At 41.8% G+C, this 18,691-nt stretch overlaps 1 protein-coding gene across 1 annotated transcript in view; it reads right to left on the bottom strand.

Annotated features, from left to right (window-relative positions):
* The window catches only part of VPS8 (VPS8 subunit of CORVET complex), a 932,181-nt gene that overhangs the window by 825,321 nt on the left and 88,169 nt on the right, over positions 1 to 18,691 (bottom strand). Inside the window, exon 6 of the mRNA XM_030209561.1 lies at positions 10,329 to 10,361. Within this exon, the coding sequence (XP_030065421.1) occupies positions 10,329 to 10,361 (33 nt within the window). The remainder of the gene's footprint in view (positions 1 to 10,328; positions 10,362 to 18,691) is intronic.

Raw genomic sequence — 18,691 nt, 5'->3', positions numbered from 1 at the left:
CAGCAGTGTTCTGCACAGTCTGAAGTTTAGACAACAATGATTTTTTACAGCCAATATATACAGTACTATGAAAGTCTAAATTGGTAAGTAACAGGGATTGTACCAGCAGATGATAGGCTTCTGAAGAAAAACCAGAGAAGACACAGGGAGAGATATGATCAAGATATTCATGACCCTGTTTACCAAGGTGCGCTTGCGTTTTTAGTGCATGCTAACCATGTAGACGCCCATAGGAGTATTATGGGCATCTACACAGTTAGCGCATGCTAAAAATGCTAACGTGTCTCTAGCGTGGCTTAGTAAACAGGGCCCTCAATGTCTCAAAGATATACATCAATCACTAACAAAGAGCAAGTCTCCATTACAAAAAAGCAAGGTCTAGGGAAATAAGTCACTCATGGGGTTAATTTGTCCGTACAGGACATAAATGAATCTCACTTATAAGCCAGGGAACGTTGGAGGTTGTTTGCTCATGCAAAACACTGCAGTCTGATTACTTTATAATATTAACATGTCCTTCCATTTATTACAGAAAACTGACTTCCTATCTGCCTCTGGTTAAAATTCAAGATTCTAAGTTTGACCGATAAAGCACTTTACACCAGGGTCCCTGAATATCTAGCCAGTATGCTATGGTATGCACCATCTTGGTACCTTCGCTCCTCTCAGAGCAACCTCCTTGCTCCTGCTATTTCCCCTCTTCCTCACATATGTCTAGAAATCACACAATGTACTTCCTTTTTGTCCCATCAGATCTAAGATCATAACATAGTTATTCTGAGTTGAAGACTAAACTGTAAGTCCTGAGAGTCACGTGATGTGCTGAGTGGATCAGATGTGTTACTGATCCTCTGTGGCACTTCGGCCCTCCCTCAAAGTACCACCACAAGGAATATAAATATTTTCAACAAAAAGTACTCACCTTATCTGCATACATATATGGACAACTTTGTAATCTGAGGCGAAGTAGTGACGACTGGAAAATCAACTAAAAAAAAAAAGACGCTGAGAAGCCGAGAGGTAGTGGTGATACTAAAATGGCACCATCAGTGAGTACCGTGCCAGTTACCTTTCATCTATGCAATTTACTCAGTTAACCGAAGCATGGAGCAAGCTTTAGAACCATGGCTGGGTCAACTGTCCGGTCAACTTTCCAACGTGGAGGCTCTATTAACAGATACCACGCAGCAGAGGAACGATCTTGAGCAACGTGTATCTACACTGAGGGACACAGAACAAGTGACGCCATCATTACTGGAGGCGCTTCAGACACAAACAAGGGATCAAGCCGAAAAGATTTAGAAAAACGATCCTGGAGAGATAACCTCTGGATTATAGGTATCCCTGAGTCAGTGCCGGAATGGGCATTGTCCACTCTACTGGAGCGCTGGTTATCTTCACAATTTGCTTTGTCAGATATTGCAGGCCCACTCTGCCTGGAAAGAGCACATTGAGTGGGAAGGAGACAAGATGGAGGTAACCGACCACGAGCTGTGACTATAAAACTTCACAATTATGTGCATAAAATAGAGACCCTGAGAGGATTCCAACAAAAAAGGGACACAATAGTCAACAAAGCATCTCCAGTAAAAATATTTCAAGATTGCTCAGCGTCCTTGTTGGAATGGAGAAGGCAATTCCCACCTATTTGTACAGCACTCCATGAGGCATGAGTGCGTTTTGTGCTTGTTTATCCTGAACAACTTAAATATTCCATCAAGGAACCTTGGCAGTCTTTTTTAACATCACAAGCAGCGCAAAATTGCTTGCATGAAATACATCCATCCTAGTCTCCAAAGAAATGACTCTGTCAAATAGTCAGGTTAGATGTAAACGAGTGATCAGGCAACGAGGTTAATTGTACCACCTTCAGGACACAATGAGGCATATTTTCAAAGCACTTTGGGAGGCTAAGTTCCATAGGTTTCTATGGAACTTTGGGAGGCTAAGTGCTTTGAAAATATGCCTCAATGTCATTCTGTAGATTTTTCACTGTGGACATGTTTAGTACATAAGTACATAAGTAATGCCATACTGGGAAAAGACCAAAGGTCCATCGAGCCCAGCATCCTGTCCCTGACGGTGGCCAATCCAGGTCAAGGGCACCTGGCAAGCTACCTAAACGTACAAACATTTTATTCTTGAAATTGTGAATTTTTCCCAAGTCCATTTAGTAGCAGTCTATGGAACTGTCCAACCCCTTTTTTAAACTCTGCCAAGCTAACCGCCTTCACTACGTTCTCCGCAACAAATTCCAGAGGTTTAATTACGCGTTGGGTGAAGAAAATTTTTCTCTTATTTGTTTTAAATTTACTACACTGTAGGTTTCCATCGCATGCCCCCTAGTCCTAGTATTTTTGGAAAGCGTGAACAGACGCTTCACATCCACTGTTCATCCACTCATCATTTTATAATACCTCTATCATGTCTCCCTTCAGCCGTCTCTTCTCCAAGCTGAAAAGCCCTAGCCTCCTTAGTCTTGCTTCATAGGGAAGTCGTCCCATCCCCGCTATCATTTTCGTCGCCCTTCGCTGCACCTTTTCCAGTTCTACTATATCTTTCTTGAGATGCGGCGACCAGAATTGAACACAATACTCAAGGTGCGGTCGCACCATGTAGCGATACAACGGCATTATAACATCCTCACACCTGTTCTCCATACCTTTCCTAATAATACCCAACATTCTATTCGTTTTCCTAGCCACAGCAGCACACTGAGCAGAAGGCTTCAATGTTTTATTAACGACGACACCCAGATCTCTTTCTTGGTCCGTAATTCCTAACGTGGAACCTTGCATGACTTAGCTATAATTCGGGTTCTTTTTCCCCACATGCATCACCTTGAACTTGTTCACATTAAACGTCATCTGCCATTTGGCCGCCCAGTCTCCCAGTCTCGTAAGGTCCTTCTGTAATTTCTCACAATCATCTCGCGAGCTAATGACTTTGAATAACTTTGTGTCATCAGCAAATTTAATTACCTCCCTGGTTACTCCCATCTCTAAATTATTTATAAATATATTAAAAAGCAGCGGTTCTAGCACTGACCCCCGAGGAACCCCACTAACTACCCTTCTCCATTGTGATTACTGCCCATTTAACCCCACTCTCTGTTTCCTATCCTTCAACCAGTTTTTAATCCACAATAGGACATTTCCGACTATCCCATGACCCTCCAATTTCCTCTGTAGCCTTTCATGAGGTACCTTATCAAACGCCTTTTGAAAATCCAGATACACAATATCAATCGGCTCCCCTTTGTCCACGTTTGTTTACTTCTTCAAAGAATTGAATTGGTCAGGCAAGATTTCCCCACACTAAAGCCATGCTGACTTAGTCTCAGTAATCCATGTCCTTGGATGTGCTCTGTAATTTTGTTTTTAATAGCAGCCTCTACCATTTTCCCCGGCACTGACGTCAGACTCACCGGTCTATAATTTCCCGGATCTCCCCTGGAACCTTTTTTAAAAATCGGTGTTACATTGGCCACCCTCCAATCTTCCAGTACCACGCTCGATTTTAAGGATAAATTGCATATCACTAACAATAGCTCCACAAGCTCATTTTTCAGTTCTATCAGTACTCTAGGATGTATACCATTTGCTATTCTTCATAATAACGTTTGCACAGTTTGATTCTTAGTGGTATTTTGAACTTATGTGGTAAATGTTTATTTCATGGGGGGGGAGTGGGATGCCCTACATCAGTAGTGAATCTCCACCTACTACATGCTGATGTGGTGGGCAAGATTAGGGGTACCTTGGAATGGCAAGGAGATAGGATTGGGTTTGGGGCTAGGATACTGGGGGAAGGGGGGAGGAAGGTGTGGTGGGTTACAAGGTATTTAGCAAAATAATGTTTGTTTTGGTGCTAAAGGGTCTATTTTTGGTCAACACTGGATCTACTGTGATTGACAAAAGCTGTGGGGGCCTATCAGTCTCTACCGCCTCCATCAATTGGGTTATTCTCTGGGGTCTTGTCATCTTTTCAATAACCCCTGATGTTTGTTCTCGTGAGGTGTCTGGGCAACGCTGGGCACCCAGACACCTATATAGTTTTATTTACTGGTAATTTGAAATTTTCTCTTTTTCCATGCCATGAGTAGGGAGGCTGCGCGCTTTATTACATGGAATATGGGTGGGATTACTTCTCCTATAAAACGAAGCAAGATCCTATCCACTCTAAAACGTCATGGTGCAGACATAGCTTGTCTCCAAGAGACACGTTTAATGGAAAAGGAACATCACAAGTTAAAATGTGCCTTGGTGGTTGAGGAATTTTCAGCATCCTCGGGAAGTAGAAGGGGAGGTATAGCGATTCTCATTCGCAAAGGTCTGCCTTATAAAGCTGAACTTCTTTCTCAGGATTCTGAAGGGAAATATATCTTCTTCAATTTTGGGTTCATAGTTGTGAACTTTTAGTATTGGTTTGTATGGACCTACCCATTATGACCCCAATTTTATCACTCTTTAGTGCAACGCTGTTTGACATATCAGTCTCTCCAACTTGTAGTGTTAGGTGATTTTAACCTAGTGCATTACTACTACTACTACTATTTAGCTTTTCTATAGTGCTACAAGCATACGCAGCCGCTGCACAAACATAGAAGAAAGACAGTCCCTGCTCAAAGAGCTTACAATCTAATAGACAAAAAATAAATAAAGTAAGCAAATCAAATCAATTAATGTGAACGGGAAGGAAGAGAGGAGGGTAGGTGGAGGCGAGTGGTTACAAGTGGTTACGAGTCAAAAGCAATGTTAAAGAGGTGGGCTTTCAGTCTAGATTTAAAGGTGGTCAAGGATGGGGCAAGACGTAGGGGCTCAGGAAGTTTATTCCAGGCGTAGGGTGCAGCGAGACAGAAGGCGCAAAGTCTGGAGTTGGCAGTAGTGGAGAAGGGAACAGATAAGAAGGATTTATCCATGGAGCAGAGTGCACGGGAAGGGGTGTAGGGAAGGACGAGTGTGGAGAGATACTGGGGAGCAGCAGAGTGAATACATTTATAGGTTAGTAGAAGAAGTTTGAACAGGATGCGAAAACGGATAGGGAGCCAGTGAAGGGTCTTGAGGAGAGGGTAGTATGAGTAAAGCGACCCTGGCGGAAGATGAGACGGGCAGCAGAGTTTGAACCGACCTGGAGAGGGGGAGAGGTGACTAAGCGGGAGGCCAGCAAGAAGCAGATTGCAGTAGTCTAAACGAGAGGTGACAAGGGTGTGGACGAGGGTTTTGGTAGAGTGCTCGGAAAGAAAGGGGCGGATTTTACGGATGTTGTAAAGAAAGAAACGACAGGTCTTGGCGGTCTGCTGGATATGAGCAGAGAAGGAGAGAGAAGAGTCAAAGATGACCCCAAGGTTTCGAGCTGAGGAGACAGGGAGAATGAGAGAGCCATCAACAGAAATAGAAAACGGGGGGAGCGGGGAGGTGGGATTGGGGGGGAAAAATGAGAAGCTCGGTTTTGGTCATATTTAATTTCAGGTGGCGTTGAGACATCCAGACGCAATGTCAGACAAGCACGCTGAAACTTTGGTTTGGATGCAAGGTGAGATATCAGGGGTAGAAAGGTAGATTTGGGAGTCATCAGCATAGAGATGGTAGGAAAAGCCATGGGATGAGATTAATGAACCAAGGGAAGAAGTGTAGATAGAAAAGAGGAGGGGACCAAGAACAGAACCCTGAGGTACGCCGACAGGCAGAGGGATAGAAGTAGAAGAGGATCCACCAGAGTGAACACTAAAGCTTGATCCATTACAGTGGAGCCCGTGCAAAGCTTCTTCCTTCATTTTTGCACTCGTTAAATTTAATTGATGCGTGGCACTCCCTTCATCTGGGACAGAAAGATTTTACTCACTTGTTCAGAGCTCATAGCACCTTCTCGCGGATTGATTACATTCTAGTGGAGCGTTCACTTTTTGCTGTCAGTCACCATTGGTCCAGAGGAAATTCTGGACCACACACTGGTGTGGTTTGACCTAGAAGCACATGCCAATAGCCATCCCTCTTATAGCTGGTGCTTTCCTTCATATTTGTACAGCGACAAAGATTTTAAGAAGTACTTACATGACAAATGGACAACTTATGTTACACACAATGAGGTTCACTATCTCGCTCAGTAATGTGGATATTTTTATCTAAAATAATAGCAGATCGTTTAGCAGGGATTCTGCCTGCTCTGATTAGGAGTGAACAAGTTGGCTTTGTGTGGCAGAGAATCGGTTCACAATGTGCGTTGGCTTCTACTTTCAATGGCATATTGTCAATGTAAACGATTGACTTCATTGGTAGTCAGCCTAGATGCCAAGAAGGCTTTTGATAAGGTGAAGTGGGCCTACCTTTTTCAAGTCCTTAAATTTATGGGTTTTGGGGGCTGGTTTTTTCCAAGCATTAGAGATGTTATATGCAGCACCAACAGTGGCCATTTTGGTGAATGGATTGAGAACCTCTTCCTTTTCTATATCATGGGGCACTAGACAGGGATGCCCATTGTCCCCACTTCTCTACTTGCTGTCTATAGAACCCTTGTTGCGAAATTTAAAATCTAAAAAGGAAATAGCGGGGGTCCAGATTCACGATCACCACATTAAGACATTTCAATTTGCTGGCGACTTGTTGACCTTGTTAACTGCCCAACTATCCTTGTCAACATTAATTCAAATGGTGACCCCATTATGTTCAATTGTCTGGTTTCACCTTAACCTTCCGTAAATCTCAGGCCCTTGAGGTGCAGGCAGGCACTCAATCTTGTTGGGGGAATGACTTTCCACTAAGGTAGATGGAGGGACCGTTCAGGTATCTTGGTGTGGTGATCCCTTCTGATATGAGGCAACTTTATGACAATAATGTTGTAAGCTGCTAGATGATACTCACACTAATTACAAGCCTGGCGTGCTTACCCTCTTACTTTGTTGCGCAGAACTGCATTGTACAACATGATTATTGTTCCTAAATGGTTGTATATATTTCAGCAATTACCATTATACCTGAAAGTATTAGATGAAAGGCAACTTAACCGATATCTACAGGGATTTTTGTGGAAGGGTAGGGCGAGCACATCTCCCAATCTTCACACTTTCAAATCTCAGTGGAATATGGGGACTTGGACTTTTAAGCCCTCAGACATCTTACAGTTTGCCAGTGCCATGAGGCCATATCAATGACTGGTTTCACACACTCATGATTTTTTCATGAAACAGGCCTGGAATTACAATGACACCTACAGTTCATTTTAGTTGTCTATTGCATACAGAGGGAGAAGAAGAACTCCCCTCAAGCTCAGAGATTCAGGTATTCTTCCAAAGCAACCTGGCACTGGATGTGTCATCATCACAATTTTTCCTCTAAGGTGACACCGTTTATCTCGCTTTGCAATAACCCTGCTTTCTACAGAGACAACCAAAAAACAACAAGGCCTGTGTCGGGCGATTTGTTCATACACGGTATCTTCAATAAAATCTTTTTGTTGTGACATTGATCTGCTGGCTTTCTTTCCCTTCTACAGAGACAACTACATACACCCTTTCATAGGTAGCAAGAGCGGAGAGTAGTCTACCTGCTACAAGTAGTGACTGAAGAAAGCTGTCCCAAGTCCTTTCCAACGCTCCAGAGAGAATTTACTATACCAACCAGTGATATTTTCTTTTATTATCAACTACAGCACTATGTTAAAAGTCTACCCTGGAAAGATTTGGCGGAAGATGCACAGGAGGAATTGGCCTCTGCTCTTTGATTGGAGGCACAACAAAAGGTACCACTGTCATTTTATCATCGACACATTTGAGATACTATGGCAGAACTTAATTATGCTCGGTACTCCTCACTGTGGAGTGTCAATCTTTCCATCAATCTACCAATGTCACCTTACCGGGACCACATCCTAAGGATCCAGCGATACATTAAGGCAGCGGATCTTTGGTAGATACAATAGAAATTTTTGTTACGTTCTTATGTGACTCCCACACAAGCCTTTCATACAGGCAAACCTTCTTCAGGTGCTTGTTTGAAGTGTGGAGAGCTTGGTGTATCTTTAGGAAACATGTGTTGCGGTTGTCCTGCCATCCAAACCTTTTGGAGATTACTATTGTCCATTGTCTTGCAACTTTGGGCTTCTGGATGGCATATGAATTCACTTTTGCTCTTTGGTGTTATCAACACCGGTACCGAGTAGTATGTGAGGTTTTGTAGTGCGAGCCATTATTATGGCCAAAAAGACCATATTAAAGACATAGTTATCACACTGCCGCCCAACTGTGCATCAGTGGACAACAAATACGATAATTATGTTGCAGAGAGACTTGAAGTACAAGATATAGCATCAGTCAGGGGTTTGGAATTTCAAAAACTTTGGGCACCGTTGTGGAATATGATGACATCATCAGTATGCAGTAGACTGTTAAATATTTAAGGCTTTGGGGAGAGGAGGGGCAGAGAGGAGAGGGGAGGGAAGACCTGGTTAGGGGTGTTAATGGGGGGTTGATGTGTATAAGATAAAGGGTGACTTCACTGTTGAATATTAATAAAAAAAGATTTAAACAAACTGTAAGTCCTACTTTTTGTACAGACCTTCTCTTTTTGAGGACGGTGGGGGTAGGGGGAACTGATGTGTACTGTTGATAGCATATATATTTTAGTGAAGACTACATAGTATATAATGCTCTGTCATGTTATTTGTGCATCTTGACAGGTATGACTGATGAATGATGTGGAAATGTGTGTACTTTTTGCCTGTATTATTTTAAACTGTTTGGTTTTAATAAACATTGTACTCCAAATTATTGATGCTTGTTGAAAGTTAAACTATCAAATTTATAAGTTAACCTAAACTTGGATATGATCCCAGTATCTTGCATATACTGTTGGTGCTCTCTCAGCACTTGAAGTGTATCACGGAGAACCTCTTTCTGGAGTTTATAAGTTGTAATATACACAGGCAATTAATCAAGATATGCTTGGAATTTCTTTGTAATCAAGCGGGAAGCAACCAATATAACTTGGATACTTTCTGTACCTTCTGTCACATTTTACTGGTCTCTGACTGCATTTATTGATATTTAAAGGATCTTCTCTCTATATATGTTGTACAGAATAGTCACTTGGTACTTACAGTTCTATTAGCGATGCCATTTAGTGTTTCTCTCCTTTAGCACAATATTCAGTTTTCTTACACATAATATTTGTGAGTGGAAATGGAAACATCTCAGATGTTCACAACAGCAAAACTGATAAACTATGTCAGGTTTTTTTCAGAGACAGCAGGATTAAATCAGGTATATAAAGTGGGTGATGTTATTGCACAACTTCCCCAAAAATTGTGCCGATAAGGAGAAATATCTTGTAAGTGGTCATGCTCTATTGCTGGTAGAGAAGGTAGAGAAGATGTGCCCTTTAAAATAGACAGGAATAACTGGGGCAAACTGGATGGACTGAATGGCCTTTTTCTGCTTTTGTCTAATATTTTTCTCCGTTACTACGTATGATCTACACTAAATTAAAAAAACAAAAAAAAAAAGCCTAAAACAAGCGTGCAGACTATTTAAGCTCAGAGTTGTATAATCTAGATCAGGGGAAGGCAACCTCAAGGGTTGCAACTCAGTTGGGTTTTTAGGATTTCCTCAATGCATATGCATGAGCTCTATTTGCATAAAATGGAGACAGTGTATGCAATAGATCGCATGCATATTCATTTGGAAATCCTGAAACTCTAATGGGTTTACGCCCTCGAGTCTGAGTTTGCCCACCCCTGATCTAGATGCATGCACACAGCTTCACCCTGTGTGCATGCTGGAATTCTTGACATGTTCTGACTATTTCATCTTCTTTTCAGCATCAACGGCATGAAGCTGCAAATATACAAACACTAGGGAATCTATACATGACCATGTCAAAGAGAACAATGTACACCATGCCTCAAATTAAAGAATCAAAGAGGCATGATACAGGGTTCATTAAAAAAAAAAAAATTAGTATAGGATTTTCCTCATACATATGAAAACAAGAAAACTAGTGCTTTTAGATTACATCAGATCAGATGTGGACACCCTCGGTCCTTGAGGACCACAACTCATCAGGTTTCCAGGATTTCCCCAAGGAATATGCATGCGATCTATTTGCATACAATGAGGCAGTGCATGCAGACAAATATGCATGAAGTCTATCTGCATGCACTGCTCCATTGTATACAAATAGATCGCATGCATATTCACTGGGGAAATCCTAAAAACCCAAATGGATAGTAGCCCTTGAGGACTGAGGTTGCCACCACCTGGATTAGTTCAAAGTCATCATAAATAAACAATAAAACTGAGGTAGCTGTAATAAAATAAGTTTTTGTATACTTACAATTGCAGTTGGTAAGCCAGCATCCACTTTGTCCTAAAAAGTAAGAAAAACCACATATATAATCAGCGAAAACATTTATTTATTTATTTATTTATAGTAACATTTCTACCCCACATTTCCCACACACGCAGGCACAATCTGGCTTACATAGGAGAATTAAAATGACAATGCAATAAGAGAAATGGTAAGGGACAAGAATAGGCAAGGAAGGGGAAGGGGCATAACAGATGCAGGGGTAAGAAAGTGGGACTATTGATCGATAAGAGAGTGGGGGGAGTAGACCAGTCCAAATAGGTGGGTTTTCAGCAGCCTCTTGAACAGCTGGTGATCATTTTGCAGCTTTAAGCATTTCGGCAAACCATTCCAATTCTTGGCACAGGAGTATTGGAAGGACGAAGTGAAAATCTTTTTGTATCTAACACCCCTGCAATTTGGAAAGTGCAGGTTGAGATACGACCTCTAGAGATGGCAACTGCATTCCTGGGAGGCAGGTTGATAAGGCGAAGCATATATTCCGGAGCCAACCCATATATGATTTTGTGAGTTAGGGAGCAGATTTTGAAAGAGATACGTTCCCTCACAGGCAACCAGTGGAGAAGGAAACGCAGAGGTTGAGCATGCTTGAAACGCGATTTACCCAGGATTAGTCTTGCCGCAGTGTTTTGTGCAGTCTGGAGTTTCTGCAAAAGGTATCCAAGGCAACCTGCATAAATCCCGCTGCAGTAATCCAGGTGAGATAGCACCAACCAATGAACAAGGATGCGAAACAGTTCTCTAGGTAGGCAGTATCTGATCTGCCGAAGCCTCCACATTGCATTGAACATTCTCTTAGTGACAGCTCGTACCTGGTCATCCAGAAGCAAATGCTTATCCAAGGTCACCCAAAGGAGCTTTAGACTGCTGGATAGAGGGAGAACATAGCCATTTATAGTGAGGGTATCAGTAGGGCTGAATAGTAAGGGGAGTGGAGAATTAGGCACGGCATTTTATCCTTATCAACTTGAACCGGAACACACCCTCGGCCCAATGTTCCCATTGTAGATATGCTTGTAGCAATCAGGTCCGAGATTTCGGCAACCGTGTCACGGAAAGGGATGGAAATGGTGACATCATCAGCATAAATGTAAGGATTAGGCCCAGGTTGCTGAGGGCGGTAGCAAGTGGGATCACATGATGTTAAACAGTGTAGGTGAGAGGGGCGAGCCCTGAGGCACCCCACAGGAGGCTCCCCAGGGAGCAGAAATGGTAGCGTTCACTTTGACCTGGTAGGATCTGGACGACAGGAACCCCTTGATCCAGTGCAAAACAATGCCACTCACACCGAACGAGTCAAGGAGGTGTAGAAGGAGTCCATGATCCACCATATCAAAGGCACTGGTCAGGTCAAACTGCAGTAAAAGAACTTTTTTCCCCAACCGACATCTCAAGATTAAAATAAGTCAGGAGAGTAACCAGTACTGTTTCGGTACTGTATTGGGCACAAAATCCGGACTGCGAGTGGTGAAGGATGTCATACTTCGTTGGATATTCATTTAGTTGAGTGCTGACTATACTCTCTACGACCTTGACCAACAGAGCTTTTGAAGCTACAGGGCGGTAATTAGAGATTACATCAGGTTTGACCTTAGTGTTTTTCCTTATGGGTGTGAGAAGTATGCGCACATGTCCGGTGGGAACAAGCCCTTTGATAGTAAATAATTGAGGTGGGTCGTCAAGTCCGCTACAAAGCAGAGTGGAACACTTGTCAGCAAGTGATTGGGACAAGCATCCAGGCCACAGTGCTTGCTTGAGAACTTACGCAGGACTTTGGACATCGTGGCAGCCGGGACAACACGAAAGGTGCTCCAAATGCGGTCGGCCGGGCACTGGTCAGTAGAAGGAACTAAAGAGCTGAGGAAGTCATCCACTGCAGATAGACAACTTGCTGAGGTAGACCGTAGAGTTATAATTTTATCATTGAAGTAAGTTGCTAACTGGTCAGCTTGGGAGTGATCTCCACTGGAAGATTCCTGCTTTCTAGTGTCTAGGAAGGAAGCAAGCAGTTGGTTCAATTTTCTGGGGGGTCCTTTTCCCACAGACTTCCAATTTGTTAGAGAAGTATGCACGTTTAGCTTGCTTGATTGCATACTTGTATGTACGGTGACAAGATTTCCAGGCGTCGTGCGCCGTTACTGTTTTCCGTTTACGCCATGTTCTCTCACGCTCCCTCGTCCTAGTTTTTAAGGTTTTAGTTCTGTAGAGAACGATGGAGTGGAGCTGCGGTTGTAGGAAGCTTTAAGCTGCATAGGCGCAATGTGGTCAAGTACCTCCGTGCATTTGGCATCCCAGGTCTTGAGAAGAGAGGAGAGAGTCAGTATGTTCGGGCCAGTTTGTGTTATATATACATGTCCAGAATTGCGCCGGGTCAATTGTTCCTCTTGAGGAATATGTGGTGACTTTACTAGGCTGGTGAGGTTCTTGCGATCGGCCAGTTTAGCGTGAATTGAAGTTTGAAATGGTCAGACCAGGGAGTTTCATAGCCATCGGATGTTGGATAAGTGAAAAAGTGGAGTCAGCTTGGAATCTGAAGGAGAGGAGGTCTAGTGTGTAACCTTTAGTGTGAGTACGACCAACGGAAGGGCAAATTAGTCCCCATTGACAGAGGAAATCAAGGAATTGGGTTGTATCCGGCGATGTTGGAAATTGTCTAGGTGGAGATTAAGGTCACCCAGCAGGAGGATGTTCGAGCTAGACATACATGGTGTTGGAGATAAAGTCCAATAGGTCTACCTCGCTAGTGATCCAATTAGATGGAGGCCTAAAGAACAAAACACAGTTCAGAATCATCCAAGGAGATGTGTGATAAATGCTGACTGAAGCAATCTCAAGGACGCAGATATAAGTTCTGAACAAGGAATGACCTGAAGAAATGTGCGATAAATAATGGCTAGGCCACCACCTCTTTTATGGGTCCTTTGCCAATGAACAATTTTGAAGTTATCTGGGCAGAGGTCAACAAAAATAGGATTGTTGGACACTCTGATCCAGGTTTCAGTGATGAATAGCAAGTCGAGTTTCTCAGAAATAATCCAGTCGCATATAATTTCCGGTTTGCTCATAACAGATCTTGCATTGATGTATCCAATTCGGATGTGGTGGGACTGGGCAACTTGGTCCTGGACAAGCGGGATTAGGAAACGGTGTCTAGACTTAGTAGGACAGGACTCAGAAGAGTGTTGGCGTGGTACAGAAGCAAGGTGGGAGAGGAGGCGTGTGAGGCGACCAACAGAAATTTGGTGCAGTCCTGTGGATTATTGGAATGTAATTTAAATTCTGCTCTGAGCAGGACAAAGTAAAGTGTATGAGAGTGAGTAAATAGAAAATCTGTAAGGAAGTATTTGAAAGCATGATTGTTATAGAACAAAAGGAAAATAAAGCTAAATAAAACTGAGGCAGTGTAGGAAATTAGATCTACACATAGGCTGAGCCTGGAGCGTCCTGGGGGGGAAGCAAAGAATTAACAGTTTAGGATCTAGATAAGGGGAAGCTCTAGCAGAGCAGGGGAAGGAAGATCAAGTTACAGGCTTAACCTACAGTGACCTATGCAGGGCTATAAGGTGAAGAGGGTAAGGGGAGGAGATCCAGTGCTGAAATAGCTGTGCACTAAAGGCAGGAGGACAATTTGTAAAACCCCAGCACTCCGCAGAGCACCTTGCAGTAAAAGAACCTGGACAGAACTCCACCTACCCTCTTCTCTTCCTTCCCGTTCACATTAATTGATTTGATTACTTTATTTATTTTTTGTCTATTAGATTGTAAGCTCTTTGAGCAGGGACTGTCTTTCTTCTATATTTGTGCAGCGCTGCGTATGCCTTGTAGCGCTATAGAAATGCTAAATAGTAGTAGTAGTAGATGGTGCAATAAAGCAGGGAGCCCGAAGCAACAGCTGTTTCTCGATGCACATTCACCAGCAGACCAGCGCCACAATGAGCACCACCTCTTCAACACAATAACAGCTGCAGCCGCATGACAACAAGACGGGGCTCCTCCTCCACAACGTAGGAATGGGAACTAGAAGAAACTGCTGCGAGACACACCGGTCCGGGGAAAATAATAAAACTGGTTGACGGCGAGACGCCAGAGGATGGTGGTTAATGGAATTCGTTCGGATGAGGGAAAGGTGAGTAGTGGAGTGCCTCAGGGATCGGTGCTGGGGCCGATTCTGTTCAATATATTTGTGAGTGACATTGCCGAAGGGTTAGAAGGTAAAGTTGTGCCTTTTGCGGATGATACTAAGATTTGGTAACAGAGTGGGCACCCGGGAGAGAGCGGAAAACATGAAAAAGGATCTGCGGAAGCTAGAAGAAAGGTCTAAGGTTTGGCAAGTTAAAATTCAATGCGAAGAAATGCAAAGTGATGCACTTAGAGAGTAGAAATCCACGGGAGACGTATGTGTTAGGCGGGAGAGTCCTGATAGGTACGGACGGGGAGAGGGATCTTGGGGTTGATAGTATCTGAGGATCTGAAGGCGACAAAACAGTGTCACAAGGCAGTGGCCGTAGCTAGAAGGTTGTTAGGCTGTATAGAGAGAGGTGTGACCAGCAGAAGAAAGGAGGTGTTGATGCCCCTGTATAAGTCGTTGGTGAGGCCCCACCTGGAGTATTGGTGTTCAGTTTTGGAGGCCGTATCGTTGCTAAGGATGTAAAAAGAATTGAAGCGGTGCAAAGAAAAGCTACAGAGAATGGTATGGGATTTGCATTACAAGACGTATGAGGAGAGACTTGCTGACCTGAACATGTATACCCTGGAGGAAAGGAGAAACAGGGGTGATATGATACAGACTTCAAATATTTGAAAGGTATTAATCCGCAAATGAACCTTTTCCAGAGATGGAAGGCGGTAGAACTAGAGGGCATGAAATGAGATTGAAGGGGGGCAGACTCAAGAAAAATGACAGGAAGTATTTTTTCACAGAGAGAGTGGTGAATGCTTGGAATGCCCTCCCGCAGGAGGTGGTGGAGATGAAAACGGTAACGGAGTTCAACATGCGTGGGATAACATAAAGGAATCCTGTTCAGAAGGAATGGATCCTCAGAAGCTTAGCTGAGATTGGGTGGTGGGGAGAGCCGGTGGTGGGAGGCGGAGCGACTTCTACGGTCTGTGCCCTGAAAATGGCAGATACAAATCAAGGTAAGGTATACACAAAAGTAGCACATATGGGCATGACACCAGATTACATGAAGTCTTTAATAAACATTCCCCTAGCAATGCAGCTTTTGGATTCAGGGATTATCTTAGACTTCATTTCCCAAATTGCATGAATGTGCATTATAAGTCGGTTCACTTTGCTGACTTAGATATCATGGTGCCAAATGGGGAAACTCTTTGCCTATTGCAATCAAATGTCAGCCTGATTATTTGGTATTTCGCAAAAAACAAGCTTTCCTCTTTGATAGATTCCTACCCATTGACAGAGTATGGTAGTTTGTCACTAGTAAGCAATGGGATATTATTTAGTTCTTATATGTCTCTTATTTTACATTTGTGGTTACTTTGCTTGTTGTTTTATTTATTGTAAGCCACATTGAACTGGAGTACGTTCGGGATAATGTGGGGTAGAAATGTCAATGGTTCAATGGGTACGAGTAGCTACACATCATCATGTAGATGCAGAACTGAGCGTCCCTTGACCGAATCAGCTCGGCTAGTGGCTTGATGGTAGATATGGAACAGAATAGATGGCCAGTGCCCATGCCCATTATTGTATGTTGGCAAAACAGAACAACTTGTTAAGACACGTATGACTAGTCGCAACATCACTTCTGTACCACTAGTAGAACACTGCAATACTTTAAACCACACTATTGATGACCTAAAGTTTTTTTTTTTTTTATGTACAAAGTACTTAATTCTTCGAGAGGAGGTGAAATTGAAAAACATCTTCTTAGACAGGAGCAGAAAACCATTTACTTTATGAAGACCCTCACATCTCTTGGTCTGAACTCTGAAATAGACTTAGACCTTTTTTATGACTCTTGTATCTCATATTCTTATCAGTTCTTAGCTCCCCGTTTTTTTCCCCGAGATATATATATATAATATATATATATATATATATATATATATATATATATATATAGTATATATATATATTATAAATATACTTAACATATTTAATCATATTTATCTCATCCTTTTCCATGCCCTCATTTTTAACTGCTTATATTTGCATAAATGTTTTTTTTTTATATTTCTTAACCAGGTATTTTTAAGCCAGCTATATATAGTGCTATGTCAGGCACCGGTGGATCGGAACACTGCATCATCAATCTCATGCATATTTATTTTTGGAGGATTTAAACATGGTAATGCTATGATGCATTTCCTCTTTTGCACCAGATCACGGTATTGCTACAGATTTGCCTCACTTGGATATTCTGCCAATCTTTATAGTTTTTGCCAGCTTAATATGCTGTCCCTTATAGTTAACCGGCTGAGTTTGCTGTCATCTTTTATACAGGTTTAGACATGACCATTTTTTACTTTTTAGCCACCATCGGACCATAGCGGCTTTTTAAGATTACCGGCAGTGCTGTAGTCGTGCTCATTTTTACTTTCTTTTTACTTTCCATTTTTTGCTTGGTCCTATTGTTAAGCACACCAAAGCATATCTAGATTCCTATCAATCCAGTGTTCGATTCAAGATCTTAAGGAAATTTTTTAATTTTTGAACAATTTATGGTCCGTTATTTTGGCACCTTTTTACATCACCATTTTATCTGCCTTAAAGGTTTCATTGTTTTTAGCCGATTTTACTGTTTTATCCGGGTTTATTGCCTTAACCATTCTTAATATTTACTCATTTTATCACCTCCTTTTAGCGGTTTACTGTCTCAATTTATTGTTTTCTTTATTATTGTTCACTAGCTTTTTATATCATGAAGGTACAATTATTTTTACAGCTGGCAGGTGTTCCTGTTATTCTCACAACAACCTTGGTTGTTACATTAGGCACCAGACACAGTGTTCTAGTTTTCAGAGATGGACAATTTATTTTCCCTCATTGGTTATACCATTTATGCCTCTAGATGCATTTTTTATCTCCTCCATAGTGATATCCATCATGAGGTATTTCAGTTCTTGCATTGATCTTAGTGTAGCACACAATACATAGCCTGTACTCTGCTCAGACCTTTACTAAGAGACTTTTAAATGTTTTTAGGTGTGTTATGTATACATATCTTTGATGTCATGACCATTATCTATAGCCTACCTTTTATTTATTATGGTTTATGTATGCAGTCTTTTAGCACAATTACTATATATGCAGTTCACTTTTATATTATACTGCATATTTTATATGGCTCCTTTTGGATATGTTTTTATTGTATTTGTTTTTATGAGTTATATATGTTTAGTGCCATTATTGATTATATATTATATGTATTTGTTCGTGTAAAATGGTTTTTAGTGACCCCTGAAGCAGGCAGATAGACCGCTGAAACACGGCTCCTTGTCAGGTCTTAACTTGGTGCTTCAATAAAAGACTTTCGTGTTTTGCAACTCCTCAAGTGGAAGTCATTGAGTCAGTCTCTACTCCTTGGTATCTTTATTATATTCATTTAGCATGGTTTCTATATCTAATTCTCTTTTCTAACATTAGATGTGGAGAGCACTCTAATTTGAAATTACCTCTTGAAATTAAAACTAAAAATAAATATAGTTAACTATACAACCATCTTAGTTATACCTGCATACAGTTCTAAAGGACAGGCCCCTCATGTTCAGCACATCATAACTAAACATGATGTCCACTTCAGCTCCACCTCTTGTCATGAAATGGATGTATTGATTCTAAGAGTAATTTTAAAAAGCATGTGTAGAGAGGTGTGGTAGCCGTGTTAGTCCACTTTTAAAGGTAATAAATAGAAAATAAAAACAAAATAAAACATGGAAAAGAAAATAAGATGATACCTTTTTATTGGACTTAACTTAATACATTTCTTGATATAGCTTTCGAAGGTTGCCCTTCTGCGTCAGATCGGAAATAAGCAAATGTTGGTAGATGACAGTATATATGAGCGAAAAAACAGCAAAGCATTTCAGTGACCGTCCTATATGCATGGAGACAGGGGAGTGAGGTGAAACATCAACGCATTTCAGTGACAGTCTAAACAGGAGGGGGGTGGATAGGTGAGAGTCAGGGAGACAGGAGAGCAATACAATTTATAAAGCAATACAATTTTATGCTTTGTATGGGCTAGAAAACCCAGATCTTTGTTAAGTCCTGTCTCGTGGGTGTCAAAATATTAATCATTTTGACTTCAAAGGTCTTACGTTCCTGTATTGTTTAAAGTTCCTTTCAGGATCCTTACTATGAAATC

The sequence above is a fragment of the Microcaecilia unicolor genome, chromosome 7 (assembly GCF_901765095.1).
Source record: "Microcaecilia unicolor chromosome 7, aMicUni1.1, whole genome shotgun sequence".
NCBI lineage: Eukaryota > Metazoa > Chordata > Amphibia > Gymnophiona > Siphonopidae > Microcaecilia > Microcaecilia unicolor.
Note: the sequence above shows the minus strand (reverse complement) of the source record. Positions and strands in the feature narration are given on the sequence as shown.